The 27,885-nt window shown below is 41.9% G+C and overlaps 1 protein-coding gene across 1 annotated transcript in view; it reads left to right on the plus strand.

The window, feature by feature from the left end:
* Window positions 1-27,885, plus strand: part of tnpo3 (transportin 3) — a 70,265-nt gene that overhangs the window by 25,517 nt on the left and 16,863 nt on the right. Inside the window, exons 13-21 of the mRNA XM_073066882.1 lie at window positions 3,001-3,092; window positions 3,743-3,819; window positions 9,954-10,014; window positions 16,462-16,602; window positions 18,897-19,013; window positions 20,976-21,070; window positions 21,661-21,817; window positions 22,972-23,139; window positions 24,869-24,981. Of these exons, the coding sequence (XP_072922983.1) occupies window positions 3,001-3,092; window positions 3,743-3,819; window positions 9,954-10,014; window positions 16,462-16,602; window positions 18,897-19,013; window positions 20,976-21,070; window positions 21,661-21,817; window positions 22,972-23,139; window positions 24,869-24,981 (1,021 nt within the window). The remainder of the gene's footprint in view (window positions 1-3,000; window positions 3,093-3,742; window positions 3,820-9,953; window positions 10,015-16,461; window positions 16,603-18,896; window positions 19,014-20,975; window positions 21,071-21,660; window positions 21,818-22,971; window positions 23,140-24,868; window positions 24,982-27,885) is intronic.

The following is a 27,885-nucleotide window of genomic DNA, read 5'->3' on the forward strand; positions in this document are numbered from 1 at the left end:
TGTACTGACCGAAATAAATTAATTTCATTCGTTCATTCTATCTCTCTATCTATCTTCCTCCACTCCCTCCTCCCTCCGCCCCCTCCCACCCCACTCTTTTCAATGATTAAAGTTCCCTGGCCCCTATCATTCCCATTATTTTCACAATGGATGTCCAGTCCTTATACACCTCCATCTCCCACCAGGAAAGCCTCAAAAGCTCTTCGTTTGTTTCTGGACACCAGTCTCAACCAGTTCCCCACCACCACTACTCTCCTCTGCCTAGCGGAACTTGACCTCACTCTTAATAATTTTTCCTCTGGCTCCTCCCACTTTCAAACAAAAGGTGTAGCCACGGACACTTGCATTGGTCCCGGCTAGGCCTGCCTTTTTGTCGGCTACGTGGAGCAGTCTGTGTTCCAAGCCTATATTGGTGGTTGTCTCCCACCTTTCCTACGCTACATCGATGTAGGGTAGGGTTAGGGTTAGGGTTAGCTGGTGCTTCTTCCTGCACCCAACTTTGCCTCCAACTTCTACCTTACCCTCAAACTTACCTTGTCCATTTCTGACAACTCCCTCCTCTTTTTTGATCTCTCTGTCTCTGGAGACAGCTTATCTACTGATGTCTATTATAAACCCACTGCCTCTCACAGCTACCTGGACTATACCTCTTCCCACCCTGTTACTTGTAAAAAAAAATACCATCCTCTTTTCTCAATTCCTCCGTCTCTGCTGCATCTGCTCCCAGGATGAGGTTTTTCATTCCAGAACAAAGGAGCTGTCCTCCTTCAAAGAAAAGGCCGTCCCTTCCTCCGCCATTAACACTGCCCTCAACTACATCTCTTCCATTTCACACACGTCTGCTCTCATTTCATCGTCCTACCACCCCACCAGCCTTCGCGTCCAGCATATAATTCTCTGAAACTTCCGCCATCTCCAACAGGATCCAACCACCAAATCTTTCACTGCCCATCACTTTCTGCTTTCTGCTCCCTAATCGACTCCCTTGTCCATTCATCCCTCCCACTAATCTCCCTCCTGGCACTTATCCTTGCAAGTGGAACAAGTGCTACACCTGTCCTTACACCTTCTCTTTCACCACTATTCAGGGCCCCAAGCAGTCCTTCCAGGTTCATCTGTGAGTCTGTTGGGGTTATATACTGTGTCCGTTGCTCTTGGTGTGGCCTCCTGTGTATCGGTGAGACCCGACGTAGATTGGGAGACTGCTTTGCTGAGCATCTACGCTCCGTCTGCCAAAAAAGTGGCCACCCATTTTAATTCCACGCCCCATTCCCATTTCGATATGTCAGTCCATGGCCTCCTCTACTGTTGCAAGGAGTCCACACTCAGGATGGGGAACAACTCCCTGTATTCTTTTTGCGTAGCCTTCAACCTGACGGCATCAACATTGATTTCTCGAACTTATCGTAATGGCCCTCCCCCACCACCCACCTCCTTCACCATTCCCCATTCCCTTTCCCCTCTCTCACCGTATCCTTGCCTGCTTGTCAACTCCCTCTGGTGCTCCTCCCTTCTTTCTTTCTTCCATGGCCTTCTGTCCTCTCCCATTAGATTCCCCCTTCACCAGCTCTGTATCTCTCTCACTAATCAACTTCCCAGCTCTTTACTTCACCCCTCCCCCTTCTGGTTTCACCTATCATCTTGTGAAACTCCCTCCCCTCTCCCCACCTTTTAACTCTACTCATCTTTTTTCCTCCCATCCTGCTGAAGGGTCTCAGCCCAAAACATTGACTGTACTTTTTTTCCCTAGATGCTGTCTGGCCTGCTGAGTTCCTCCAGCATTTTGTGTGTGTTACTTGGATTTCCCGCATCTGCAGATTTTCTCTTGGTGCTGTAAGCCAGTTTTAGGTACTGAGAATATCAGGGTAGCCCCCCCCCCCCCCATCATGATGATTGATGGAAGTTGGATGATGCAACAAAACAATAATCTGAAGGACAAGAGTAGTCTACAATAGAATGGTTTAAAAAGAAGGAAATTTGTATTTTGGAATGGCTGAGTCAGAGTCTAGACCTTAACCGAATTGAGATGTTGTGGCATGACTTGAAGAGGGCAGTTCATGCATAATATCCCAGAAATATTGATGAAGTGAAATGGTTTTGCATATAGAAGTGGTCTAAAATTCCTCCTTGCCATTGCGCAAATCTGATCAGCAGCTACAGGAAATGTTTGGTGGAGGTTATTGCTGCTAAGGGAGGCTCTATCTAAATACTAAATACTTGTTAATAAATACAGGGGTTCATATACTTTTTCCAGCCTGGACTATAAATGATTAAACAGTGTGTTCAACAAAGACATGAAAGGTACAATTATTTGTGTGTTATTAGATTAGGCAGATTCTGTTTGTCTATTATTGTGACTTAGATGAAGATCAGACAACATTTAATGAGTAATTAATGCAGAAAACCAGATAATTACAAAGGGTTCACAAACATATTCTTGCAACTGTACATTGCAGTTCCATTTGGTCTAAGTTCTAGGACGTTCTTTTTAATGGCACTCTGAGAATATATTCAAAAGACACTTGTCCTGAACTGGTGATGGCTATTAAATGCTGGCTTTGTAATCAATGGCCACATGTCCATGAACTAAAAAAAACTTTTGTTATATTACTTCTATATGTAATATTTATTAAGGGAATTGCATAAATGCAGCTGGTCGGACAATTAATTTGCTTTTGGAATTTTAAAATTTTATGACGAGGGCAGTGTACTTGAACTTAAAGCCTTTCCAAGGTTCAACATGGAAAGATGCTTGAAAAGATTAGCCTATGGGATCCAAGTTTAGAAGAGTTTTGAAGAAGTTGGTTGAACTGTCTCAGAAGATGTTGGAGGCTAGTACTCTCATAACGTTTAAGGTGCATCTGAATGTACATTTGAATTACCAGGATATAGTAGGCTAAGGGCTAAGTGCTGTAAATGTTATTAGTGTAGATTGAACTTGATGGTTGGCACAAACAAGATGAGCTAATGAAACACTGATTATATTATTCTTTACTACAGGTACAGCACTCGTACTTTGTCGGCTTCCTCTTGAGAAGATCACTGAATGTCTCAGTGAGCTCTGTGCTGTGCAAGTCACAGCATTAAAAAAGGTAGGTCAGGAAAGTCGTATTGGCACTAAGTTTATGGGGTGGTGGGTGGAGATAAGTCTCGACCAAAGGAAGTGTAAGGTGCTCCTTCCCTCTGCTAGCCTGCAGGTCACCCTTGGGCAAGGTGTATCACCTGCTTTGTCACCCTGATCAGGGTCTGGTGAAGCAATGGGAGCAGGTGGCAGATGGTCGTATAAGCAGCTGGTGCATATCACAAGTCCTGGTATGCGATCACTGATGCTAGTCAATCTCTGAAGAGTATTGATAATGGCTGGACGTCACGCATCTTGTAAAGACACTGCCAGAGAAAGGCAATGACAAACTACTTCTGTATGAAAAAAAAATTGCCAGGAACAGCCATGGTCAAAACTATGTCTGCCTACTTAATACGACAATGAAAGAATGAACTAAGTTTACGCTATGTCTTCACCCTGAAGTCTAACCCAAACTCACAAATAAAACCTCCATCTCCTCACACACCCCTTACCCCACTGTAAGCTCCAGTTGTATTGTGCTTTCCTAACTTCTGGTGGCCTTCCCGTAACAGCTCATTTGAAGCACTGTCTTGAGTTGTTTATACATCATTTGTCCCTTCTCCTATGTGTGTCTGTCAAGTTTAGTTCTTCTGGTTCTAAGTACTATTTTTGTTACAGCTCCTGGCACAAAGGCCCGGCAATGATGTAGCTACAGACCCCACCATATGTCTGGATCGGCTAGCTGTTATTTTTAGGTATGATAGGTTTGTGTTTGATTTAAAAAGTGTCTGTAGCCATGTTGTATTGGTGCACTTGTATCCACTTGCGCATTATTACACTCAGACCCAGCTTGGCTCTGAGGGTGTGTTCCTCGGAGGTGGAGCGCTGTGTCAATCTGCACTATGCAGGGTCATAATAACATTATGTAAATGTGTGCCTGATTTTAAAAAAGCACAAACCTGAGATGTATGATATTTTATGTATACTCAGGAGCAGCAACACACCACAGTAGCAGCGGAGGGAAGCAGGTGGTGGTTACCTCTTAGAGGAGAGACCAGACTTTTATCTTGTCTGCATTTTTTATAATTGTTTTGGTCATCAATGTAGTCAATTTCAAAGAGGCATCAACATCACTGTGGCATTCAGCAGCTGCCAAACACTGTATGACTTGCAGTTTCACATGCACGCTAATGCTTTTCCTAGATGTCCTACCCTCGCTGAAAGTTGCAGGCTGTAAAACCAGACATCATGGGTGGGGGGGGGGGGGGGAGTAAATTGGCAGGGGAGTAAGAACGCTTACATACATGGGAAAAGGCAGAGTGTGATTGGCTGTGAGTGGCTCAGAGCTTATGTAAACTGCTTTCATTGACTGATTAAGTGTTTACTGTAATGGCAGCTGCTCTTGAGAAGTTTTAAGTGTTGTTTAGATTTAATTTTTGACATTTAAAAAAAATTCAATAAAGAATTGAATAACCATATTGTAACGAATTAGCACTTTGTGGGATAGTGTTGTGCAGGGTCTGAGTGTATATATTTGATTGTACTTTTTTCATGGTGCAGATTGTGTTTGGTCAGTCCTTTCTGCTACAAGGTCTCCAGAGAAAAATTGGAAAATCTGGAGATTTGGCATAATAGCAGAAAAGAGAATAAAGGAGAGGAATAAAGGCATGAAACATCTACTCTTTATTTCTCTCCATATATGTTGCCTGACCTGCTGAGCTCCTCTAGCACTTTGTGTGTGTTATTCTGGATTTCCAGCATCTGCAGAATCTCTTGTGTTTATAATAATAAAGAAGTTCAGCTAGTTTTTCCAACTGTCTGAATAAGCGTCAGTCTGGAGTATTGTGTTTATTTTTGGGCATAGCATTTTGCAAAGTTTGATCATGTTTTTGCAAAATGTTCTTAGCAGCTAGACCTGTTGAGCACTCTCGTCTCTGTTTTTGCTTTGGAAAATGATACCTGGGTCAAGTGAATTTCAGTTTGGTGGACAGCTGGGAAACTGAATTGCAGTGAATGTTAAGGGGATATTTAATAGAGGTGTTTGTGATTATGAAGAATTTAGCTAGAATAAATGAGAAGCTCTGCTCCCCCCCCCCCCCCACCCCGTAGCTAGGAAGGTTGGCTATAACAATTGGCCAAAAGAAAAAACTGAGCAGAAACTTTACACCAGCAATTGCTGTCTTCCTGAGAGGTAGTGGCAGTGGATTGTTTTTTCAGAGGGATAACTGGAAGTCCTTTTTTATTGGAAGATTTTATTCAACTGTAACTGAGTATTTGGGGGAGAATACAAATGATAATTTTTTACTGTGGTTCACTGGCCTAGTGGTTTTGAAGAAAAAAAATTGGATCACACCCAACATGTTAGTGGCAAGTTTCGAAATGGCGAGCAATCTGCAGTGCATTTCCTCTAGTCCTTGTAGCCTTGGGACATTTTGTTATGCTGGGTGTGGCCAATTTTATTTTTGCAAGACCAGCACAGTTTATGTAGTGAAGATATTTTGCCATTATTAGGTAATGTTTTCTTGATTTTCACAATTCATGTTAGATTAATGTGTGATTCGGATGGTTCATCATGTGCCCAGTTCTTGTTGCAGGTTTGAATGGTGCTGTCAAACAAACCTTGGAAAATTGCTGCATTGTATCTTGCAGATGATGTAGTGCAGCCATGTAGAGAGACTGTTTAAGGTAGTGGATAGGAGGCTTTGTTTTAGAAGAGGAGAGGCTTGAAAATTAGAGCTGCACTGAGTCAGCCAAATGGAGGATAACATCACACTTCTGATTTGCACCTCATAAATGTTGAAAGGACTGGGCTATATGCCAAGGAATATCTTGTGTATGTAAATCACTTTTTAGGCCTAAGCCTGGAGTCTGATGACTATTGCGTTTATCACAGTGCAAGAAAGGCCGCTTAAAGCAGATGATGGTTGTTAGTTTTGTTCTCAACTTGACCAATTCCTCTCCTGCTGGTGCTGCCAGTTGTAGGGCTGTAGCTGTATGAATGCTGATTACCTTCTTTGTCCTTCAAGTGTGCAGCAATGTCAAACCAAATCCTTATCTGTCTTCTGTACTCTCAGCAGTGGTTGAAACAATGTGGTTTGTGCTGTGACCCAGCTGAGATCAGCCAAGCCAGCATAAAGGGGAACCTTACTAGTACAGATGACTTGTCTACAATATCTACTACAGACCACAGTTCTATTGGAGAGGTTTCACAATAAAAACATTTTTAATAAATGCTTTTATTAACAATAGGCATTTTCTTTGGGACTTTATCATCCTTACAGAACAGAACCTGTGCTTAAGTGATTAACCCTTAAGCTGATGCACAGACTGTAACTGTCACCAAGATTAACACTTGCCTTGCTATTGGGATTGTACATAGTACTTCAAAGTAAATTTATTCAAAGTCAAAGAATGTTTATTATTAAAGTACATGTATGTCATCGTACAGTATACAACCCTGAGATTTATCTTTTTTATGGGCACTCACAACAACACAAGAAACACAATAGAATCAATGAAAGACTACACCCAACAAAATGGACAAGCAACTAGCATACAAAAGACAACAAATTGTGCAAATACAAAAAGAAAAGAAAAAAAGATAATTATAAGTGAGCAGTAAATATTGAGAACATGAGATGAAGAGTCCCTGAAAGTGAGTTTCTAGGTTGTGGGAACAGTTCAGTGATGAGGTGAATGAAGTACTTGCCTGCCTGTTCAATAGGACATCAGGATGGGTTTTTACTCTGGAACTGCACAGTTCTGACACTCTAATTAATCCTTCCCCTGCAGTGAAAGGTCAGTAACTGGATACTGATTTAACTCTTGGACTGCTGTTGCAGCTGCAACTGCACACAGTGGTCTGGACTGTACTAGTCCAGCCAACTGTGGACTAGTGCTGATTAGATACTTCTGGAACCAGTTGGAAGAAAACAATTGTATGTAAATTATACATTACTAAAATAATAATATATTTGAAGACATTAAACTGGCCTCTCAGCTGATCAATTTGGGGAATGCTCCTGTATATTAGTCTAAGGACAGAGCAAGACTCAGGTTTATAACACAGCTGATTGGTGGTGTTCTGCAGGCTGTTCTGCTTCTCAACAGGGGCTTTCTTGCTTTTACTCATATGGCCAGGAATTTGAAGTCAGTGGCATCCATTATTGCAAATCTATGCAAGTATAAATTGTGATTGAGCAAATGTCGATTGCTATCTAGTGGATGAGGAAAAGACATTTCCAAGAAGTGATTCCAATTGTAAATAAAGCCACCCAATTGAGTTTGTGCACAGTTTCTTTTCACATTTTGTCATGATATTCTCTTTATTTTTTTTCTCTCTCCCCACTTCCCCTTTCCTCTCCTGCATTTACAAATGTGCTTATTGAGTGAGGTAAAGTAATCTGACTTGAAGTTTACAGAGGGCGCTGCAGTAATTCTAACACCTTGCCATTAGTACTGTCTATGTTGAACCACACTAACTTTAAGTAGGTGTCAAATGCTATTCTTGAATTCTTATTTCTATAAGTAATTTTCTCCTCACATATTGTTAACTCTAGTAAAATAACTGATTATTAACTGTACTTAAGATAACTTGAAATCAAAATGATCATATCTAAGATTCATTTCACTTTATTGTTTCAATGTTTTGATGTACATGTGACAAATAAAGCAAAATCTTTTTAAGATTGCCTGTAGCGTTCAGTTGGGAAAACATGGTGATAGAAGAGAAAGGGAAAGCTGTGACAAAATACGTTTTAATGCAGGCAAATGGATTTCAATGCAACATGACACAAACCATTTGGGGTCTAAAAGGGATAGAACAATTGTTGTCACCATACTGAAAAGCAGGAAGAAATGGTGGTAAAATAAACGTGGAGGTGAGGGGTTAGGAGTGGTTATTATTCTGTGTACTGTATATTATTAAAATGTCAAGGACATGCCCAGAAAATAATTTAAAAGGCAAATGGAATACTCACCTTTATATTGTTTTGGCTACAGTATTGGAGGATAGGAATCTGTTTCAGAGTACAAAATGGAGTACTGTCAGCAATGATTAATACCTTATCAAATACAGGATTCCCCTGCTATTCGAAGGTAGAGCGTTCCTATGAAATGGTTCGTAAGCTGGAATGTCGTAAAGTGAAGAAGCAATTACCATTTATTTATATGGGAGAAATTTGTGAGCATTCGCAAACCCAAAAAATAACCTACCAAATCATGCCAAATAACACATAAAACCTAAAATAACAGTAACATATAATAAAAGCAAGAATGATCTGATAAATACACAGCCTATATAATGTAGGAACACTTTTCTACAATTATTGCAGCACTGTCCACCGCAGCGAAAATCTCACGCAAGTGCTCTCGGCAGCACTCGCAGCAAAAACACACGGCGCAAGTGCTCCCGGCAGAAACACATTGCGCAAGCGCTCCTGGCAGAAGCACTCTTTCCAGTAACCTTAAAGCTATGAAGCTACCAAATAACACATAAAAATACACAGCCTATATAAAGTAGAAATAATGAACGCCCAGTGTAGTTTCACTTACCAGAATCAGAAAGACAGTTAGGACACTGATGATGGTGTGTTAGGCTGAGTCGTCAGAGGTTGGGGTGGTGGGACACTGGGATGTCATCTCATCGTCATCTGTTTCCATCAGGGCAGGCAGGTCACCTTCTTCTATGTCTGCCTGCCTCGATGTTGAAGGTCGAGATTTGTCGTTTGCTGTGGCTGATGTGTAAGGCTTGAAAAACGACAGTATGCTTGACTGCTTAGCCTCGAGCACTTTTCTATCCTACAGTTCTTTGTAATCCCTCAAACCATCCTGCAAATATACCCTAAACCTACGTACCCTTTCAAAATTAAAGTCATACTTTTCTGCAATCATTGCAGCGTTATCAATTGCAGCAAAAATCTTGCCCAATTGCTTCCCGTTCAGTTCCTGGACGTCTTCACTTTCGGGCCGTTCGCTACTGCGTTCGGTTTCAATTGTTATCCTTTCCTCTTCATCAGCTCTTCATCTCTCAGTTCTTGGTCATGGGATGTCAAAACCTCTTCAACGTCATCTTTGTCAACTTCCACAAACCCTTAGCCAAACACACCATGTCCTTACTTTGTTCACCGCGATCGAAACGCTTAATTATGTTTAGTTTTACGCTAAGTGTAACACTGTTACGCGCTCTTTTAGGCTTTTCCGATACCTTAGAACTCATCTTGCTAACGGATGCACAAAATAAATCGACATAAAGCACAGATGCTCACAGGCACGTGTTTAATCAGTGCCGGCTAGAATGCAGTTCCGGGGAGGGACTTGGCTGCTTGGCGCGCGCGCTGCCTTTTTTCATAACAATGAAAACACCTTCTGCTACAGGTAACTAATGTAGGTCTTTCGTAACAGTGAGTTGACGTAAAGCGAACGTTCGAAAAACGGGGGACACCTGTATCTAATTCCAGAAGATAACAGGGTTGTACTTCATGGAATGTAAAGATTTAAAAGGGTATTTTAATAGAACTTATAATATACGACAGGAAGTCAATATAGTAAATGGAGAGAAACTATTTTTATTGGTTGTTGGGTCTCCAATCTAAAAAGTTGGGACAGGTTATGAAAGAATGAAATTGTGAAGCATCTATATACAGTTGGTGCTCAGCTAGTTTGCAGATTTGAAATCTGAGGGTGTTGTACTGTGGTTAACAAAGATTAATGATAGGAAAAGGTGATCAGAATATCTTTTCCTAATTTAATTGAGGATCTGGAGCAAAGTTAGCTTCTAGTAGGCGAAGTTGTCATTCAATGGTGAAGAAAGCTTGAGTTACTTTGCCTTGTATTTTTGTGTGTAATATGAATTATGTTAATGATTTATTGAACTTGGTTGCATTTTCAGACACACAAATCCTATTGTTGAAAACGGACAGACGCATCCATGTCAGAAAGTGATACATGAAGTAAGTGCATGTGTCAGAACAGCACGGTCAGTGCTACTGATGGGTGAGTCGTTTGTTGGGGTATGGATATGTTTTTGGGTTGTTTGGCATTTCATTCTAACCCCCACACATCTGCCACCACCATGTCAAACCTCACGTTGGAATTTACTTCATAAATTGGTAGGAAAGACGGTGGTTTGACATGCCCATTCTTGTTATTACTGTATTCCTTTCATTGAATCTTGGTTGTATCAACATCACAGAGCCAGGTGCCTTTAATTTGACTTGTAGATGCAGATAAGTTTGAAGGGCTTTGGCCTAATTGTCCAGTGGACTATAGGTGAACTACAGCAACTTTTCTGCAGCACCTCACAAATCAACAACTCTTCCACATAGAAGAGCAAAACCTTCACCTCTGAGGTAATCTATGGCAACTTGGAGCATAATTTGGCTGTTCTGTTATCATCATATTTCACCTATCCAACACCATTTAGTAATGCCTTCATAACTTGGACTGCATTAGTAACAATATCAAAGGCAAGTCCTTGTCCAGCCTGCGGTCCTTCTAACCTGAGAATGTCAGAGTAGAGGCATCTTGCTCCTATTATACAGAGTGCACATGAGACTGTTTAGAATACTCTATATCCCTCTACCAAGGAATGCTATTCTTGCATTAGAGGGATTGCACTGATACTTGATATGGCAGATTTTGCTGCACGAGATTCAACATACTAAGTCTATACTTTCTTGAGGTTGGAAGAATGAGAGACGATCCCATTGAAAGGTATAGGTTGCAGTTAGTGCTGAATTGATGCTTACCTTGCCTGAGGTATGTGAAACTATATTTTACTAAAGACTAGTCTGTTCAGAAAAGAGGAAATAATTTCTTCAGTTGTCAGTGCTAAATTTTTGAAAGTCTCTACTGAAGAAGGCTGTGAATATAAAGAAATGGGTGATATGGAATAAGTGCAAGAAAGGTCATCTAGTTTCTTATTGAATGGTAGAGTGAGCTAGAGAGACAAAATGAAACACTTTTGGCATTGTTTCTTATGTTTATCCTCACGCCACACCCAATGATCTCTGTGATACTAGTGGCTCAAGTTTTCCAATGAATGTGACCTTATGTTTTCTATTCTATTTCATTTGCTCTTATGCAGAGAACTATTGATGCATTTACTTTTGCTTGGTTTCAATAAATGCCAACTCACAGAAGTAGATACAGCAGAGAAATGTGTTATCCTTATAAGGACAATCAACTGTTAGACCCATAGTTGCATATGGAAATCCCAAACTGAATGGTCTCACCTGTTAATGATTTTCCACATGGAATTGTGATCTGAAACTCAGTGTGGGAATACAGAGTTGTTGTGATTTACCTGGGTGGCATCCCTTGTTTGTTTAGATTTGGTATTGTCAGAAATTCCATTTACTTGCATACAAAGAAATAGAGTAAGTACCAGGGAACTTACTTTTGGACAGTTTAGGTAGATTTTTTTTTATTTTTAACAAGTTTTTAACCTTTAATTTTTCATTATTCAAAAGTGATGATAAATCATTTGTGTTTTTGACAGATATGATAATAATGAGCTAAATAGGAGACTTGCTTAAGTGGCTGTGTTTTTCCTGGCCTGTGTCACCCTGCTGTCAAGTGGGAGTTCACCAGCCAGTTGACACCTGGAGTTCTACAGGCAGAAAAAAAAGTTCAGGCTTTTCTCCTGGGTCAGTAATGAGCTGAGGTTGTTCACACTAACAAATTTTGTTTGATCCACTATTTTCCAGAAAGTGTTTTTATTAGATTTAATTAAATTAATCTGAACTAACCCTGCAGTTTTCTTGCTGTTCAGCTGAGTCACAGATTAAAACACTTCTCCAAGAGGGAGAGCCACACAGTTGAAGTTCCTTCCCATTGATAAGAAACTGAACCAAAGCTCTTGCTTGACTGCCTGATTACTGATTCAAGTGGATAGGGGAGCTGTCAGATCCTGGTCAGTTAACACTCACACTACACGTTTCTCTTTGAGGCATTGATTTGAAGACTACTTCTTGCACAGATTGACATATTCACAGAACAACGGTTGGTGTTTTTACTTGATAAAGCAACATTTTGCTTCTCTCTCAAGTTTAAATCTGTATTTGAGTAAAAGAAGCAATGCCCCAGCAATCAGGCATTTGATCAGATACTGAATGTACATGTAATTAGTTCACTTGAGCATTACAGATCCTTGGGTTCAGCCATTCAGGTATTGCAATGGGATAAATATGTATAATTCACGAGAACAGGATAATTAATACATTTAACTCTTGAGTTCTTTTAATGACATCTAGGCCACATATTTTGTTGTATGTACTCAGGATTTCTTGTTTAAACATACACCATGTATTAGAATTATAGAAGAGTACAGTGCAGCGACAAGCCCTTTGTCCTACCATGATGCCAATTTAAACTAATCCATCTGCCTGTAGATAGTCTGTTCCCCACTTACGTATCTGTCTGAATGCCTCTTAAACTATCACTATTGTATCTGTGTCCACCACCTCCCTGTTCCAGGCACTTGCCACTCGCTATGCTTATATATAAAAAAAATGTTACTCACAAACAGACAGACACACACAGAAACACAGTTTCCTTGTACATTTCCTTTGAATTTTCCCTCTCCCTCTCTCACCTCACAATTAGGCCCTTGACTATCTATGTAAAAAAGACTCTGTCTCAAAGCTCTCCGCTTCTTTTTGGATTCCAGACCTAACCAGTTCCCCTCTACTACCACTCTCCTCCGTCTAGCGGAATTAATCCTTACTCTCAATAATTTTTCCTTTAGCTCTTCCCACTTCCTCCAAACCAAAGGTGTAGCCATGGGCACCCGCATGGGTCCCAGTTATGCCTGCCTTTTTGTTGGCTTTGTGGAACAGTCCATGTTCCAAGCCTATACGGGTATCCACCTCCCTCTTTCCCTTCGCTACATCGACGACTGCATTGGCGCTGCCTCCTGCACGCATGCTGAGCTCGTTGACTTTATTAACTTTGCCTCCAACTTTCACCCTGCCCTCAAATTTACCTGGTCTATTTCTGACACCTCCCTCCCCTTTCTTGATCTTTCTGTCTCCATCTCTAGAGACGGCCTATCTACTGATATCTACTATAAGCCTACAGACTCTCACAGCTACCTGGACTATTCCTCTTCCCACCCTCTCTCTTGCAAAAATGCTATCCCCTTCTCACAATTCCTCCGTCTCCGCGACATCTGCTCTCAGGATGAGGCTTTTCATTCCAGGACGAAGGAGATGTCTTCCTTTTTTAAACAAAGGGGCTTCCCTTCTTCCACCATCAACTCTGTTCTCAAACGCATCTCTCCCATTTCCTGCACATCTGCCCTCACCCCATCCTCCCACCACCCAACTCGGGATAGGGTCCTCCTTGTCCTCACCTACCACCCCACCAGCCTCCGGATCCAACGTATAATTCTCCGTAACTTCCCCCACCTCCAACGGGATCCCACTACCAAGCACATCTTTCCCTTCCCCCCCCCCCCCCCCTTTCTGCTTTCTGCAGGGATCGCTCCCTAGGCGACTCCCTTGTCCACTCGTCCCCCCCCCATCCCTTCCCACCGATCTCCCTCCTGGCACTTATCCTAGTAAGTGGAACAAGTGCTACACCTGCCCTTACACTTCCTCCCTCACCACCATTCAGGGCTCCAGATAGTCCTTCCAGGTGAGGCGACACTTCACCTGTGAGTCGGCTGGTGTGATATACTGCGTCCGGTACTCCCAGTGTGGCCTTTTGTATATTGGTGAGACGCGACACAGACTGGGAGACCGTTTCGCTGAACATCTATGCTCTGTCCGCCGGAGAAAGCAGGATCTCCCAGTGGCCACACATTTTAATTCCACGTCCCATTCCCATTCTGATATGTCTATCCATGGCCTCCTCTACTGTCAAGATGAAGCCACACTCAGGTTGGAGGAACAACACCTTATATACCGGCTCAGTAGCCTCCAACCTGATGGCATGAACGTTGACTTCTCTAACTTCTGTTAATGCCCCTCCTCCCCTTCTTACCCCATCGCTGATATATTTAGTTTTTGTTTTCCCCCCCTTTTTTTCTTTCTCTCTCTGCCCATCACTCTGCATGTTCTCCATCTCCCTCTGGTGCTCCCCTCCCCTTTTCTTTCTCCCTAGGCCTCCCGTCCCATGATCCTTTCCCTTCTCTAGCTCTGTATCCCTTTTGCCAATCACCTTTCCAGCTGTCAGCTTCACCCCACCCCCTCTGGTCTTCTATCATTATGGATCTTCCCCTCCCCCTCCTACTTTCAAATCTCTTACTGTCTTTCCTTTCAGTTAGTCCTGGCAAAGGGTCTCGGCCCAAAACGTCGACAGTGTTTCTCCCTATAGATGCTGCCTGGCCTGCTGTGTTCCACCAGCATTTTGTGTGTGTTGCTTGAATTTCCAGCATCTGCAGATTTCCTCGTCTGTGTCTCTTATGCCTCTTGAAATTTTATATACTTCTATCAGATTGTTCTTTGACCTCTGGTGCTCCAGCACACACAAGTTTGTCTAACCTCCTCTTATTGCTAATCTACTCCAACCCAGGCAACATCCTGATAAACCTTTTGTGCATCCTGCATATGTACCTAAATGTACATGTGTACCTGCATATGTATCTAAAGCTTTATGCAGCTGCAAGATGACTTAACTTTTATTCCCAATGATCTGACTAGGGAAGGCATGTATGCTATTAAGTCTGGTTTGGACAATGGCAAGGGATTTACTTGCCTAATGGACATCAGTCATCCCGTTTTTGCAGCAGCCTGGCATGTTTTGATTTTTTTTTCTGCACACCAAGCCAATAAGAAGGCAGAGTGAAGTAAATAATCCTGAGTGTGAACTTGCACCCAGTATTTTGCAAGAATGGATTCTGTATTGTTTTTAATGCAGTGATAGCAAATTCCTATGATTTTTGTGCTCTTTCACAAAAGAGGGCTTTCCTGACAGCTGGGTGTATTCACAAGAAACTGAGCCTTTCAAATAGGAAGCTGCAAAATATGAGCACTGGTTTTGCAGATCAACTAGGTATTCATGACTCCTTCCCTTACCTCAGTCCTTGTCCATGGGGAGAACATCTGACATTGGTTTTGTTTGGGAAGGACTGGGCTGAGTGAACTGCATTCATTTCATTAAACATGCTCATCATTTCACTTGATTCTCTCAACTTGTCTCTCAATCCAGTCTTTCAGTCTTCTAGAGAATCTCAGCAGGTCTCACCTGATCTGCTCGAGTTCCTTCAGTATGGATCTCTGGCATCCGCAGAATTTCTCGTGTTTATCATTTACTCCTTTTTGTCATATCCTTCAACTCCACCTTCATAATATCTCTTAACCAACCTTTTCATCGTATTTAAAGTTCCTTGAGTTCATCACATCATCATCCCTGAGGTCTGACATGGTCACAAACTCGAAGCAGGTGGTTAAGTGTTTGAGTGTAAGAAAGCTTAATACCAGGAGATGATAGAGCAGAGCCAGAGACAGGAGTGCAGGGCCCAGTGGGAGTCTATAGAAGTGGGGTGTAAAGGTTTTGCTGGCTACTCACTGTGCAGAACCTGCTTTCTCCTTAGCATTAAGGGGACTGCAAAGAAAAGAGCCATTAGGACTGTTAGAGAGGCTGCTGAGCGAGTCTCCGGACGGCTATGGATCAAGAAGTGTGACCCGTGGACTAATGCTGCTGGGTCACAAGTCAAGGCCTGATCAATGCTGGCTGGGTCATCTGGGCGACAGAGTCTGATGTTCAAAGACTCGAAACACCTAATGACCCCAGGTTACATCACTGATGATGTGTCCTAGTACATCCTGGGATGTATCTCAGCATTGTACTTGTAATTTTCTGTCCACGTAGGTATAAGACTGTCTGTGGCAAGGACAGACTTCATTGCCCATCAATATAAGAATATAAGGGTGATGATTTAGACTTGTTCCAGGCCTGGCGAGGTTGTCTTTTGAGGAAAGATTGAATAGACTGGTACTGTATTCTGCAATACAGAATGTAAGGAGAGTTCAGTGAAATTGACAGACTTGAAAGACCTGATGCAGAGAAGGTATTTCCCTTGACTGAGGACTCAAAGATAAAGGTAAGCCATTTAGAACTCCGATGAGGACAAATTTCTTCACTCAGATGTTGGTGAACCTTTGGCATTCTCAGCCCCAGGGAATTGTGGAGGCTCAGACATTCTGGTTATTCAAGGAATCGAGGGTTGTAGTTTTGGATAATGGTGCTGAGGAGAAGCTCAGCTATGTTCTTAATGGCAGAGCAGGCTTGAAAGACAGTGTAGCCTATTCCCGCTCCATTTGTTTTTTTTTGTTTATAAGGTTCTCTGATGCTGATCAACCTGCAATGCAAATTCCATGTTCTTGGTTTTCTGTTGTTTATTCTGTAAATACAGTGTATTTCCCACCACCACCTCTTTTTTTTTGAAAAAGATCTGGCCTGTCTTATCTGAAACTTTGAACAAACACCAAGCGGACAATCGGATTGTGGAGCGCTGCTGCCGGTGTTTACGATTTGCTGTACGTTGTGTGGGGAAAGGCTCTGCAGCGTTACTTCAGCCTCTGGTCACTCAGGTAGGGTGGGTTTGAACACTTCTAATCTAATGTGATGTTGATGGGCGGGGGAGGTGGCTAAGTGGGAGATTGGTTTCTTAAGTTTATGTTTTGCTTGCTTTTGTCAGTATCTTAAAATTCTTGCATTTCAGTGTAGGGTACATGCGTAGCTTGATTTTGATGGTTTATGCTTCTGGTGAACGTGCTAATGGATAGTGATGATGAAAAGCCCTGATTGAGGTACTCTAGTATGATGGCACATACCACTTTTGCAGTTCCCTGTTGGTACATAAGCCATGGATTGGACACAGTGTACATCCTCATGGTGAAAGACAGTAAAATGTTAGAGTGATGAATTTATCTCTTTTTTTGAGGTCAGTTTTACCACATTTTGTCTCCACTTAATAAAAAAGACATCATATCCTACTATGTTGAGCCCAATAATCCTAATGTAAGATTGGTACCTGACATTTTTTTCAAGACAAGATAATACGTTACGTGGAGAGGAACTTGGCAAGTAGCTGCTGTGCATCTTTTACTGAGTGTGCACTGTAGTCACTTTGTGCTGTAGCAATGAATGCTTTGAGTGGTTGACGGCCTGTCAATCAAGCTGACTTCTTTTTGGATGGCATCAAGTTTCTTGAGAGCTTTTGGCCTTCCTGGAGGATGTCATTTACCACTCAAAAGAACTGGCATATTCTTCTTCATTCTGTATTAGTATGCACGTAGCCACACGTGGGGAGAACAGAAGAAGGTATAACTGACTTCAAAATTAAATTAAATGATTTCTTCACACCAGAAACTTACTATCTTTCCTGGTGTGCCTGAAAATAGATACTGTCTTCTTCGTACCTTGTGTGTTGGAAGGGAATTTAGAAGATAATACCTGCTAGCGTATTGGGGTCCCTAAGTCGTGATCCTGAAATCATGTTCAGCCAGCCAAGGTGCTCTTCAGTTCTTCACTCAGATTGATCTATTTGCAGAAAAGGAACACACTCCATTCCATTAATGATCTCTGATATCTGGAAATACAGCTCTGTTGCAATATTCTTTCTACCACCAGAGGGTAATGGTGTAACGTTAAATAATTCAGTTTCAGCGCATTTATTTTTCCAGGTGCTACAGAAGCAACATCTTGGAAAAGTTGGTTGAATGGAACTTGGCATATGATTAATGCCAGCACCAAAATTAGCAATGCATTTTTACATATTTTCATATGATTTGATTTAATGGAATTTACAATATGTTAGCCTGCTTGACTCATTGACTGAGAAAAGAGAGGCAGACCAGACCATTCTCAGTGTTCCAGGTATTCTTAATTGTACATAGATTGTGGGTGATATTACACCTACCTTTCCAACCTATAAAGGATTTCAATGAGATAAGCTTTTTGATGCATGAGTCACAGTTCTCTTCATTAGCCAGGAGTTGTATCACTGTCTTTTAATCATATTAAAGCTGCAGTGTACATCACCCGAAAAGCTGTGTATGAAAGTATTATTTGGGTGCTGTGGTAGTGTAGCAGTTAGCACGATGCTGTTGTAGCTTGGGGTATAGGAGTTTGGAGTTCAATTCTGATGTCAGCTATAAGGAGTCAGTAGGTCCTGCCCATGAACACATGGATTTCCTCCAGGTGTTCTGGTTTCCTCCCACAGTCCAAAGATGTACTGGTTAGTAGGTTAATTGGTCTTTGTAAATTGTCCCTGGATTTGGCTGAGGTTAACTTGGTGGTTTGCTGGCAGCACGGATCACAGGGCTGTAAGGGCCTGTTCTGCACTACATCCCTAATTAAAAATAAATTAATTAAGATCAAGAACTCAATTGTGAAGTTTACCAAGCAGCATTATTATTTTTTTTCTCTGTATAATGTCATAATGAAATATTTGGATATCTGAAAGACCTGTACAGAAGAGTATTGCCTGCAGGCAACACTCTTTCCAGATTTAGCTTTCCTGTGCTTTCTGTTGTTTAATGTTTTTGTAAAGTCACCTCTCAATCACCTCCACAGATTAGGCTTCTTTCCGCATAATACAAAATACTTAAACCACCCTATCTGGCACCAACAGTCATTCCATAGTCAAAGTCCAAAGATCAAATTTCTTCCCCATTTTGATGTTTGGTCTGAACAACAACTGAACCTCTTGACCATTTCTGCATGCTTCAATGCATTGAGTTTCTGCCACGCAATGTATGATGTATGCATTAATGGGCAGGTGTACCTAATAAAGTGGCCATTGAGTATTCCAGGCTGTGGTGGTGAGAGCAGTGTTGGTTACCATATCCTTTACATTTTCTAATTTTGCCTTCCTGTGTAGATGGTGAACGTGTATCGAGTACACCCACATTCTTGCTTTCTCTACCTCGGCAGTATTCTGGTTGATGAATATGGAATGGAGGAAGGATGCCGGCAGGGATTACTGGACATGGTGCAGGTAAGAAACAATTCTGTTGCTGAGTTTGGACTCCATGAAAGATTTGGCTGAGAACATCAGGAAGTGTTAGATTTTTGATATAAATATGGTTAGTTGGGCTGGGCACCATGTACTACTTACTGTATTTTCATCACATCTAACATTGGCAATGTGTTTTTAACTGACCTCTTCCCCCCTCCCTTCAACAACTTTCCTCCAATTTGGCACTGCTTGAACTGTCCCTTTCTGACCACAGTTACCTGTTCTGGTATGTGCTTGTGTGACTTAGTGTGGAATTTTCTTTGGATTTTGGCCCTGATGAACCTCAGCAATTATATGGTGTTCAAGTCACTATAATGTTATTGGTATTGTGCACTGTCCTTTGAAAGGCGAGTAGGTGTTTAAACTTTTGTAGCATTGGGTTCCTCATCAAGTTTCAAGTACTGACGGTTAAGCTAGAGAGATACATACCTGTGAAACCGCTCTGTGTCCTCAGTATCATGCAACTGTTAATATTTGATTTGATCCCTGTTATTCGCATCTCTCAACTTCAGGAACATGTTGTATCACAGCTTTGTTCCTCTGCTAGAGTTCATCCAGTAAAAACATATCTTTTTGGTGTAGAGAGCTGAAATCACCACAGCTGAATGAATGTGTTGCAGTCAGAAAAATCCCCTTTCGGTCCTGATGAGGAGCCTCAGCTTGAAATGTCAACTCTATTCCTCTCCATTGATGCTGCCTGACCTACTGAGTTCCTCCAGCATTTTGTACGTGTGTTACTTTCACTCTGACTGTCAGTTTGCTGGAAGTTCATACCAGAAGAAATAGTTTCTCATAGAACCATAGAACATCACAGCACCGAAACAGGCCTTTTGGCCCTTCTTGGCTGTGTCGAACCATTTTTCTGCCTAGTCCCACTGACCTGCACCTGGCCCATATCCCTCCATACACCTCTCATCCATGTACCTATCCAAGTTTTTCTTAAATGTTAAAATGAGCCCGCATTTACCACTTCATCTGGCAGCTCATTCCACATTCCCACCATTCTCTGTGTGAAGAAGCCCCCCCCCAATGTTCCCTTTAAACTTTTCTCCCTTCACCCATGTGCTCTGGGGTTTTTTCTCCCCTAGCCTCAGTAGAAAAAGCCTGCTTGCATTCACTCTACCTATATCCATCATAATTTTATATCTTCATATATCTCTATATTGCTTTTATATTTTTTATTAATTTGAAATTTATAATTTTAAAATTATAATTTAAAGTTTATAATTTTATAAATTCTAATTTTATATAAGTTATATTTTTATAATTTTATATACCTCTGTCAAACTTCCCCTCATCTTACATACAGTTTCTGTGGTATGAACAAATTCAGGAAGGAAGTGAATCAAGGGCATGTGGTGGTGCTTGGACATTGCACTCATCCTGGTAATGTTTGTAAGGAAGGAAATCTGATATGAGCACTGAATGCTCAAACAAAATAAAAGCTGACATTCTAGAAGGTAAATACTTGATGCTGGATTTTATAGTGAAAATTATTAACTTGAAGGCACAATGCCTGCAGTTATATTGGCACCTGGAGTCCTGAAAATACCAGGTCCAATTCCGGGCAGTGCAGAGTTAGCTGATCTAAGTGGAGGGGTTGGCAAAGCTGCTGTTTTTGTTTGGATGTCAAATCATTTTGTGAGAGACTGGAAAACATTGGCCGGCATTCCCACCTGCAATTACTATCCAGATTTCCCTCTAGAAGGTGTGTTAAAAAGGATAGTTTAGACTGAGTTGTTGTTCTATGGTTAGATGGTCTGTTGAAACTCATAGAAAGTGTGTGGCATTAAGGGTGAATGAGCAAATTGGAACCCTGAGATGATATCCTTTAGTATCTCGAGGTTGAAAGCAATAAAGCAGATGGCAATTCCGGTGTTGATCTACCCTCTGTGGGCGCACAGGGAGCAGTTACATTCTTCTGGATGTCTTTCTTTACAGGCCTTGTGTATGCCAACTTTTCAGCTTCTTGAACAACCAAATGGCCTTCGGGATCACCCAGACACAGTGGACGATCTTTTCCGCCTGGCAACCAGGTACATTGAGGAATCTATTTCACTACTGTAGTGGGTTTACATAGTTGCCTTGTTTGTTGTCCTTTTCCAGGAAGGTATCTCTTCTACAAGGTTTTGCTGCAGCATTCATCCTCTGTTAATGACATAGGCTGTTGTGGAATTAACCGGTGAAGCTGTTCCAATTTGTATCTCTTTCCCCTTAAATGCATCGGTGCGATTTATTCTGACTTCCTGAATACTCCAGATTCTAATCACGACCTAAGCAAAGTATTTTGTCCTGAGTTTTTTTAAGTGAATTATTATGTGATTCTGTCATATTTTTCCTAGTATTAGTGTGACCCACAACTAACACTGTAGGATCCCCTTATAAATATGCCTGCCCTAGTAAACTCTGTTTTGATATCTGTAACCATTTCTAGTACATCCCTTGGTTCCGTAGGGAAAAGTGCCCCACCTACTGTCTTTTCTGATGATTATACCATCTAATTCTTATAAAGTTTTTTTCTCCTTGCAACTTCTCCAGTGTCTTTAATCCAACTTTATGATTTGAGGTCCAAAACTACTTAATTTCAAGTACTTCTTTATTCTGTTTTGATTTTTCTCCTATGTAGGTTTATTCAACGGAGTCCAACTACACTCCTCCAAAGTCAAATCATCATTCATATATTGAACTGTGCTATCGCAGCTGTCATCCTTGACCATCGGGACGCTAACTGCAGTATCATGAAATTCTTGCGGGATCTTATCCACACAGGGGTTGCTAAAGATGTAAGTCAGAAACACAACTGGTTTGAGTTCACAAACTCTAAGTGACTGAACATTAATTGGGTTGCACTCAGAAGCTCCATCACATGATAAAGTTGTAACTGATTGTCTATTCATGTAATGTTAGTGATCCCATGATGTTGCTGAAAAAGTATTTTTCTGGTATCCAGACAAACATTTCCCAGTGTATTCGCTCCTTCCTCCACTAGTATACCTATGGCTGCTGTGTATGTCATCTACTGAATGCACAGCATTTTCTCTTAAAGACTAGTTCTCCCAAATTCACAACCCCACCACCAAGGAGAGTAAGAATAGCAGGGACATTGGAAGTACCACTATCTGCAGGTTTCTTCTAAGTCATACATCATCTTGTCTCTGGTATATATTGCTGTTGCTTCTTTGTCACTGAGGCCTTGCCAACTTCACTGTGGAAGTACCTTCACTGAATGACTATAGAGGTTCAGAAAGGTGGCTGGCAACAACCTTCTCAAGGACAATGGGGGGTGGGGGGGGTGGTTAATGCTAACTTTGCAACTGGTAACCTCATCCATAAAAGATACTGAAACCACACACTCTCAACAGTAGTCATTCATCTTACAGAAATCTAATAAAACCCAAACGGTATTGTCCGCAGAACTAGTTCTTGACTAGTTGACCCTTTCTCCAGATTTGTTTGCCATTAGCCAGTTCCATCATGAACACTAACCTCTGTAGTATCCAGGCCATCTTCAAGGAGCCGTTCCTCAGAAATGTGGTGTCCATCATGCCCCACCACCCAGGACATGTCCTCTCCTCTTTGCTACCAGCAGGGAGGTGGTACAGAAGCCTGAAGGCACACACTCAACGATTCAGGAACAGCTTCTTCCCCTCTGCCATCTGATTTCTGAATGGAGATTGAATCCATGAACACTACCTCACTACATTCTTTTAATTTCCTGCTTTTTTTCCTCTATTGTCATGTATTGCATTGTACTGCTGCTGCAAAGTTAACAAATTTCAAGACATATGCTGGTGATATTAAACCTGATTCTATAATATAGAATACACGCCCAGAAGTAAATTTCCTAATTTTAAGAGTTTGCAGATACGACCACAGCTGTATAATAACCTCACTTTGGTGGCAGAACAAAATAAAGTAATCAGTCCTGTTTCCACAGCACGAGGATGATTTTGAACTGCGAGAGGGTTTGATCAAGCAAGTGCTGGCCCAGCACGGACAGCAGCTGGTCAATCAGCTTCTTCAAGCTGTGTGCTTCTGCCTGCCCCCATATACCCTACCAGATCTAGCGGAGGTTATGTGGGAAATAATGCAGATTGACAGAGCGGTAAGGTTCCACTCTCTATTAAACTGACATAGGAATGGAGGGGTTGCACAGGGCAGCCATGGTGTGGGTGATGGTGGGCAACTTCTTCCCTCCCTTTGGGTAACCATCAAGTAAGATTGCATTGTCTCAGAATTTACAGCACAGAATGAAACCGTTTGACTACTAACATACAATTAGTCTCACTTTTGGCTTTTCCCTGCCTATATTTTGGCAACTTTAAAATTTTCTCCTGTCATGTTTCTTTTTCCAAGTTAAAATTGCATTTACTTCCACCATCTATGCAGACAGTGCACTCCAAATCAGAGCAGTTCACTAAATTTAAAAACTTTCTCCTAACATTTAAAATTCCTGTAAATCTATCCCTGGATACTAAGCATCTTCCTCCTTCCACCTAAACTAGAGAATGATCTAGCTTCTCTGCTCTCTTCACATAAGCAGGTACTTGCCAAATTGGGTAGCTTTGCATAATTGTCCGTTTACTACTGGACAGTTCAGCTTTTCAAGCAGAACACATGTGGTCTGCCAAAGAGATTTTTCATTCCAACTCACTAGGTAATGGAGTGGATTTTCTGGCCTCGGTATGGTTTTAGGGACAAATTTGTAATTCAAGTGTTTGCATTGGAAGAAGAATCGGGCTTCAGCACAACTAAGATATCTGTTTTGTCATATAGCACCCGGCTTTGACAACCTGGGTTCAATCTGACTTGGGGGTACTGTCTTAGTGGAGTTTGTACATACTTGCAAGTGCTCTGGTCTTCTTCTAGAACACAAAAAATTGGTAGCAGTTAGTTGACTACTGTAAATTGCCACTTATGTTGGTAGGCAGCAGGAGAGTTGATGGGGTATGTGATTGTGTTAGAGTGGGGGTTCCCAACCTTTTTTATGCTATGGACCAATACTATTTAAGCAAGGGTCTGTGGACGCCAGGGTGAGGGATATAATTGGAGAAAAGGACTGATGAGAAAGTTGGCTCAATGGCCTCCTTGTATCATCAGAATATGAGGTATGAGAAATGTATCGTCTTGTAATTCTGGAGGAGCTGGGCCAGTCAAGTTAAATATTAAACTCTTCCCAATTCATTGCTAAGTGTTTGGAGCTTTCCAGGTTATCAGTCATATCTGGTTTAATGATACTTCCAAGAAACTATGCCAAAAGACTAGAAGTGCATGTATACTTGAGATCACAGTTGTCGCAACCTGGAGCGAGGAAATAAAACCAAGCTGCTAGCGGAACTCAGCAGGTGAAGCAGCATCATGACTGAGAGTAGAATGGGATTTCATTTACACCCTATCTCTCCTTTATGGTTCTTGTTATCACCATCATTACTTATCAGTTTCTAGCATTTGTGATCATCACCTTCCGATAGCTGTCTCCACCTTCACCTTCTCTCTCCCCCCCCCCCCCCCCACTTGGCTCCATCTTGCTTTTTCCACACCCACTGGAAAGTTTTTAAATTATTACTAAAGTACTGTATCTGGGTTTGTAAAGAATAATAACATTTAGCCTTTCCACTTGTCAATGTGTTAGTGGTTTAGAGGGTTAGGATAGCACTTGCGTTTGCCAAGTTAATGGTGTTCATTATCACTCTGGACCCTGGGGAATCTTTTTAAACTTAAACTACCCTCCCTGTCTCTTAAAATTTAGAAAATATATTAATCATATTCACTCCATAACTTTGCTGTATTTTTACACAGTTCCATAAACTTTGAACAATTTTTGCCTCCTCCAGACATTTTGCAGATGGTTAGAAGCCTCACTCAAGTCATTACCTAAGGAGACAGCAGGGGGTGCTGTCACAGTTACACACAAGCAGCTGACGGACTTCCATAAGCAAGTCACGAGGTGAGAGCGATGTAGATGCAGCTGCTCAGTGGGCCTGTTAAGCCAGATATGTCACAAAATACAAAGTTCATTTTACATCCTTGACTATCCCATTAAATTTTATAGTCAGTAAATTATTTGTCATTGATGTGTAGATTAGATTAGATTCAACTTTATTGTCGTCGTGCCGAGTACAGATACAAAGCCAATGAAATGCAGTTAGCATCTAACCAGAAATGCAAAGAATAGTGTTGTTTATAAAATAACTGTAAATAAAAAGCATGTGCTAAAGCACACAAATATAAAAGTACTGAGACAGTACAATGTGGGTACAATACTGCTTAGCGCTGTGATGTGAGGTTCAGCAGGCAGCAGGGTCACAACCTCAGGGAGGAAACTCTTCCTGTGCCTGCTGATGTGGGAGCGGATGGAAGGAGAGTAAAAAGTCCATGGTTAGAGTGAGATGCATCCTTGATAATGCTTTTCGCCCTGCCCAGGCAGCGTTTATGTAGATATTCTCAATGGTGGGCAATTGGGTGCCAATAATCCACTGGGCAGTTTTCACCACTTGCTGGAGTGCTTTGCAGTCTGATATGGGACAATTGCCGTACCACACTGAGATGCATTTGATGAGTATGCTCTCAATGGTACAGCGGTAAAAGTCCGTCAGTATCCTGGGACAGAGGTGAGCTTTCTTGATGCTCCGCAGGAAATAAAGGCATTGTTACGCCTTTTTGATCAGGATGGGGGAGTTCAGGGACCAGGTGAGACCCTCAGAAATGTGGACACCAAGGAATTTGAAGCTTGATAGACTGTCCACTACAGCTCCGTTGATGTAGATGGCGATGTGAGTGTGGCTGCTAGCGTGCCTGAAGTCCACATTGATCTCCTTGGTCTTCTGGGTGTTAAGGGCCAAGTTGTTGTCGGCACACGACGTGGCCAGGTGCTGGACCTCATCCCTGTCGGCCATCTCGTCATCCCCTCTGATCAGGCCAACCACCGTGGTGTCGTCTGCGAACTTGATTATGGAGTTAGAACCATGTACAGGAACGCAGTCATAGGTGAAAAGGGAGTACAGAAGAGGGCTCAGCACACAGTCTTGAGGCATGCCGGTGTTCAGGGCGTGAGTGAGGAGGAGAGGTTGTCTAACCTTAACAGGTTGGGGTCTGTTAGTCAGAAAGTCTAAGGTCCAATTGCAGAGGGATGAGCTGATACCAAGCTGGCGAAGTTTGGCGATCAGCTTGGAGAGGGTCACAGTATTGAATGCCGAACTAAAGTGAATGAACAGCACTTGGATGTAAGAGTTGGGGCTGTCCAGATGGGTCAGGGCAGAATGAAGTGCCATGGAGATGACATCCTGTGTTGACCTGTTGGTGCAATAGACAAATTGATGGGGGTCCAGGGTAGTGGACAGACAGGATTTCAGATGTGATAGAACCAGTCTCTCAAAGCACTTTGCAATGATGGGGGTGAGTGCAAGTGGGTGGAAGTTATTCAGGCCCTTGGCAGTGGAATGCTTCGGCACTGCCACAATGATGGCGATCTTGAAGCTTGTGGGGACAACTGCCTAAGCCAGGGACAGATTGAAAATGTCCGTGATGACCCCAGCCAACTGCCCTGCCCAGACCCTGAGCACACGGCCAGGTATTCCATCTGGACCAGATGCTGTGTATTGTATGACTTTGCATCGCCAGTGCTACAAACTGCAATGTCTTTCTTTGTACACAAGTGGGGTTATATGCTTGGATTTAAAAGATTTTAAGGGGTAATTCTTGTCAGCATTTTCAACATCAAGGGAACTGAGGGGGAAGAGAGAGAGACAGGTGACATAAACTAGTTAAGAGGATTCTGTTCGTTTTGAACTCTTGTTTGCAATTAGCAGCTAATTGTCCTGTAAAGGTTAAATTGATGATTTGTATTTTTAAAAAGCCATTAAGAGCTGTGAGACAAGTTGGACCCATATATCTACTGTGAGCAAATTTAGATAATGAATTAAATCGACGAGGTTCTTTCTTATTGCACATTTAGTGTCAGGGCACAATATTTCCCAGAAATGCTGAGCTTCTCAGTAACTCAGCTCAGGGATAGCTTTAATGCATCTCAGCCACCCAGTTTGCTTTTCATGCGATTCACCCTGATGCATGGTAAAATAACAGAGTGGTGCTTGAACATCTACACTGAACTTCCAGAACTTTCCCGTCTTGTAATGTAGACTAACCTGTTTTTGTCGAACATTTGAAGAAAGAGAACCTGATTAAAAGGAAGGAAATCATTCAGTACTGGAAATCTGAAACATGCTCAGACTTGCTTGAGAGCTGAATATTAAGAGTGGAAGCTGGCTATGAAGTCAGTACATAGGGAGAGTTGCTGATTCTGTGCAGGTTATGACTCGAATGAGTGACGTTTCCAACACTTGAGCTTGCATAATATGAAGTCAGCAAGGGCGTGAAATCTCATGAGTGTTAGAAGTCTGTTTGGATTGAAAAAAAACATCATCGCAAATCCAAACCTGACCCCTATCCAAGCTATTGGGCTTTTCCTATCTAATCCAATTTGACTGTTGCCAAAGACGATATTGGAATGCACTACATGCCCTTTTAAGTCAGTATTATGTCAGTTTATAAAACTTTCTCTCCATGCAAGTACATTTCTTCCCCCTTCAGCCAAGTTTATTAGCTGTTCACCCTATAGCCTTCCCGAGTCTTTAGTCACACGCCTACACCTTTCAGCAGCAGTTCTTCTCAGTATTGGCTAGAAGTGCCCACAGACAGCAGCGATGCTCCCCGAGGGACCACTTCACGATAATGGGGTGTCTTTGGTGCCAAATCCTCCCTCACTGCCTCAGGAAGCATATCACAGAGTAAAGTGTGTGAGTGTATCGGTTAGCATGATGCTATTACAGCTCAGGATGTTGGAGATGGGAGG

Source organism: Hemitrygon akajei, chromosome 14, assembly GCF_048418815.1.
Source record: "Hemitrygon akajei chromosome 14, sHemAka1.3, whole genome shotgun sequence".
Classification (NCBI taxonomy): Eukaryota; Metazoa; Chordata; class Chondrichthyes; order Myliobatiformes; family Dasyatidae; genus Hemitrygon; species Hemitrygon akajei.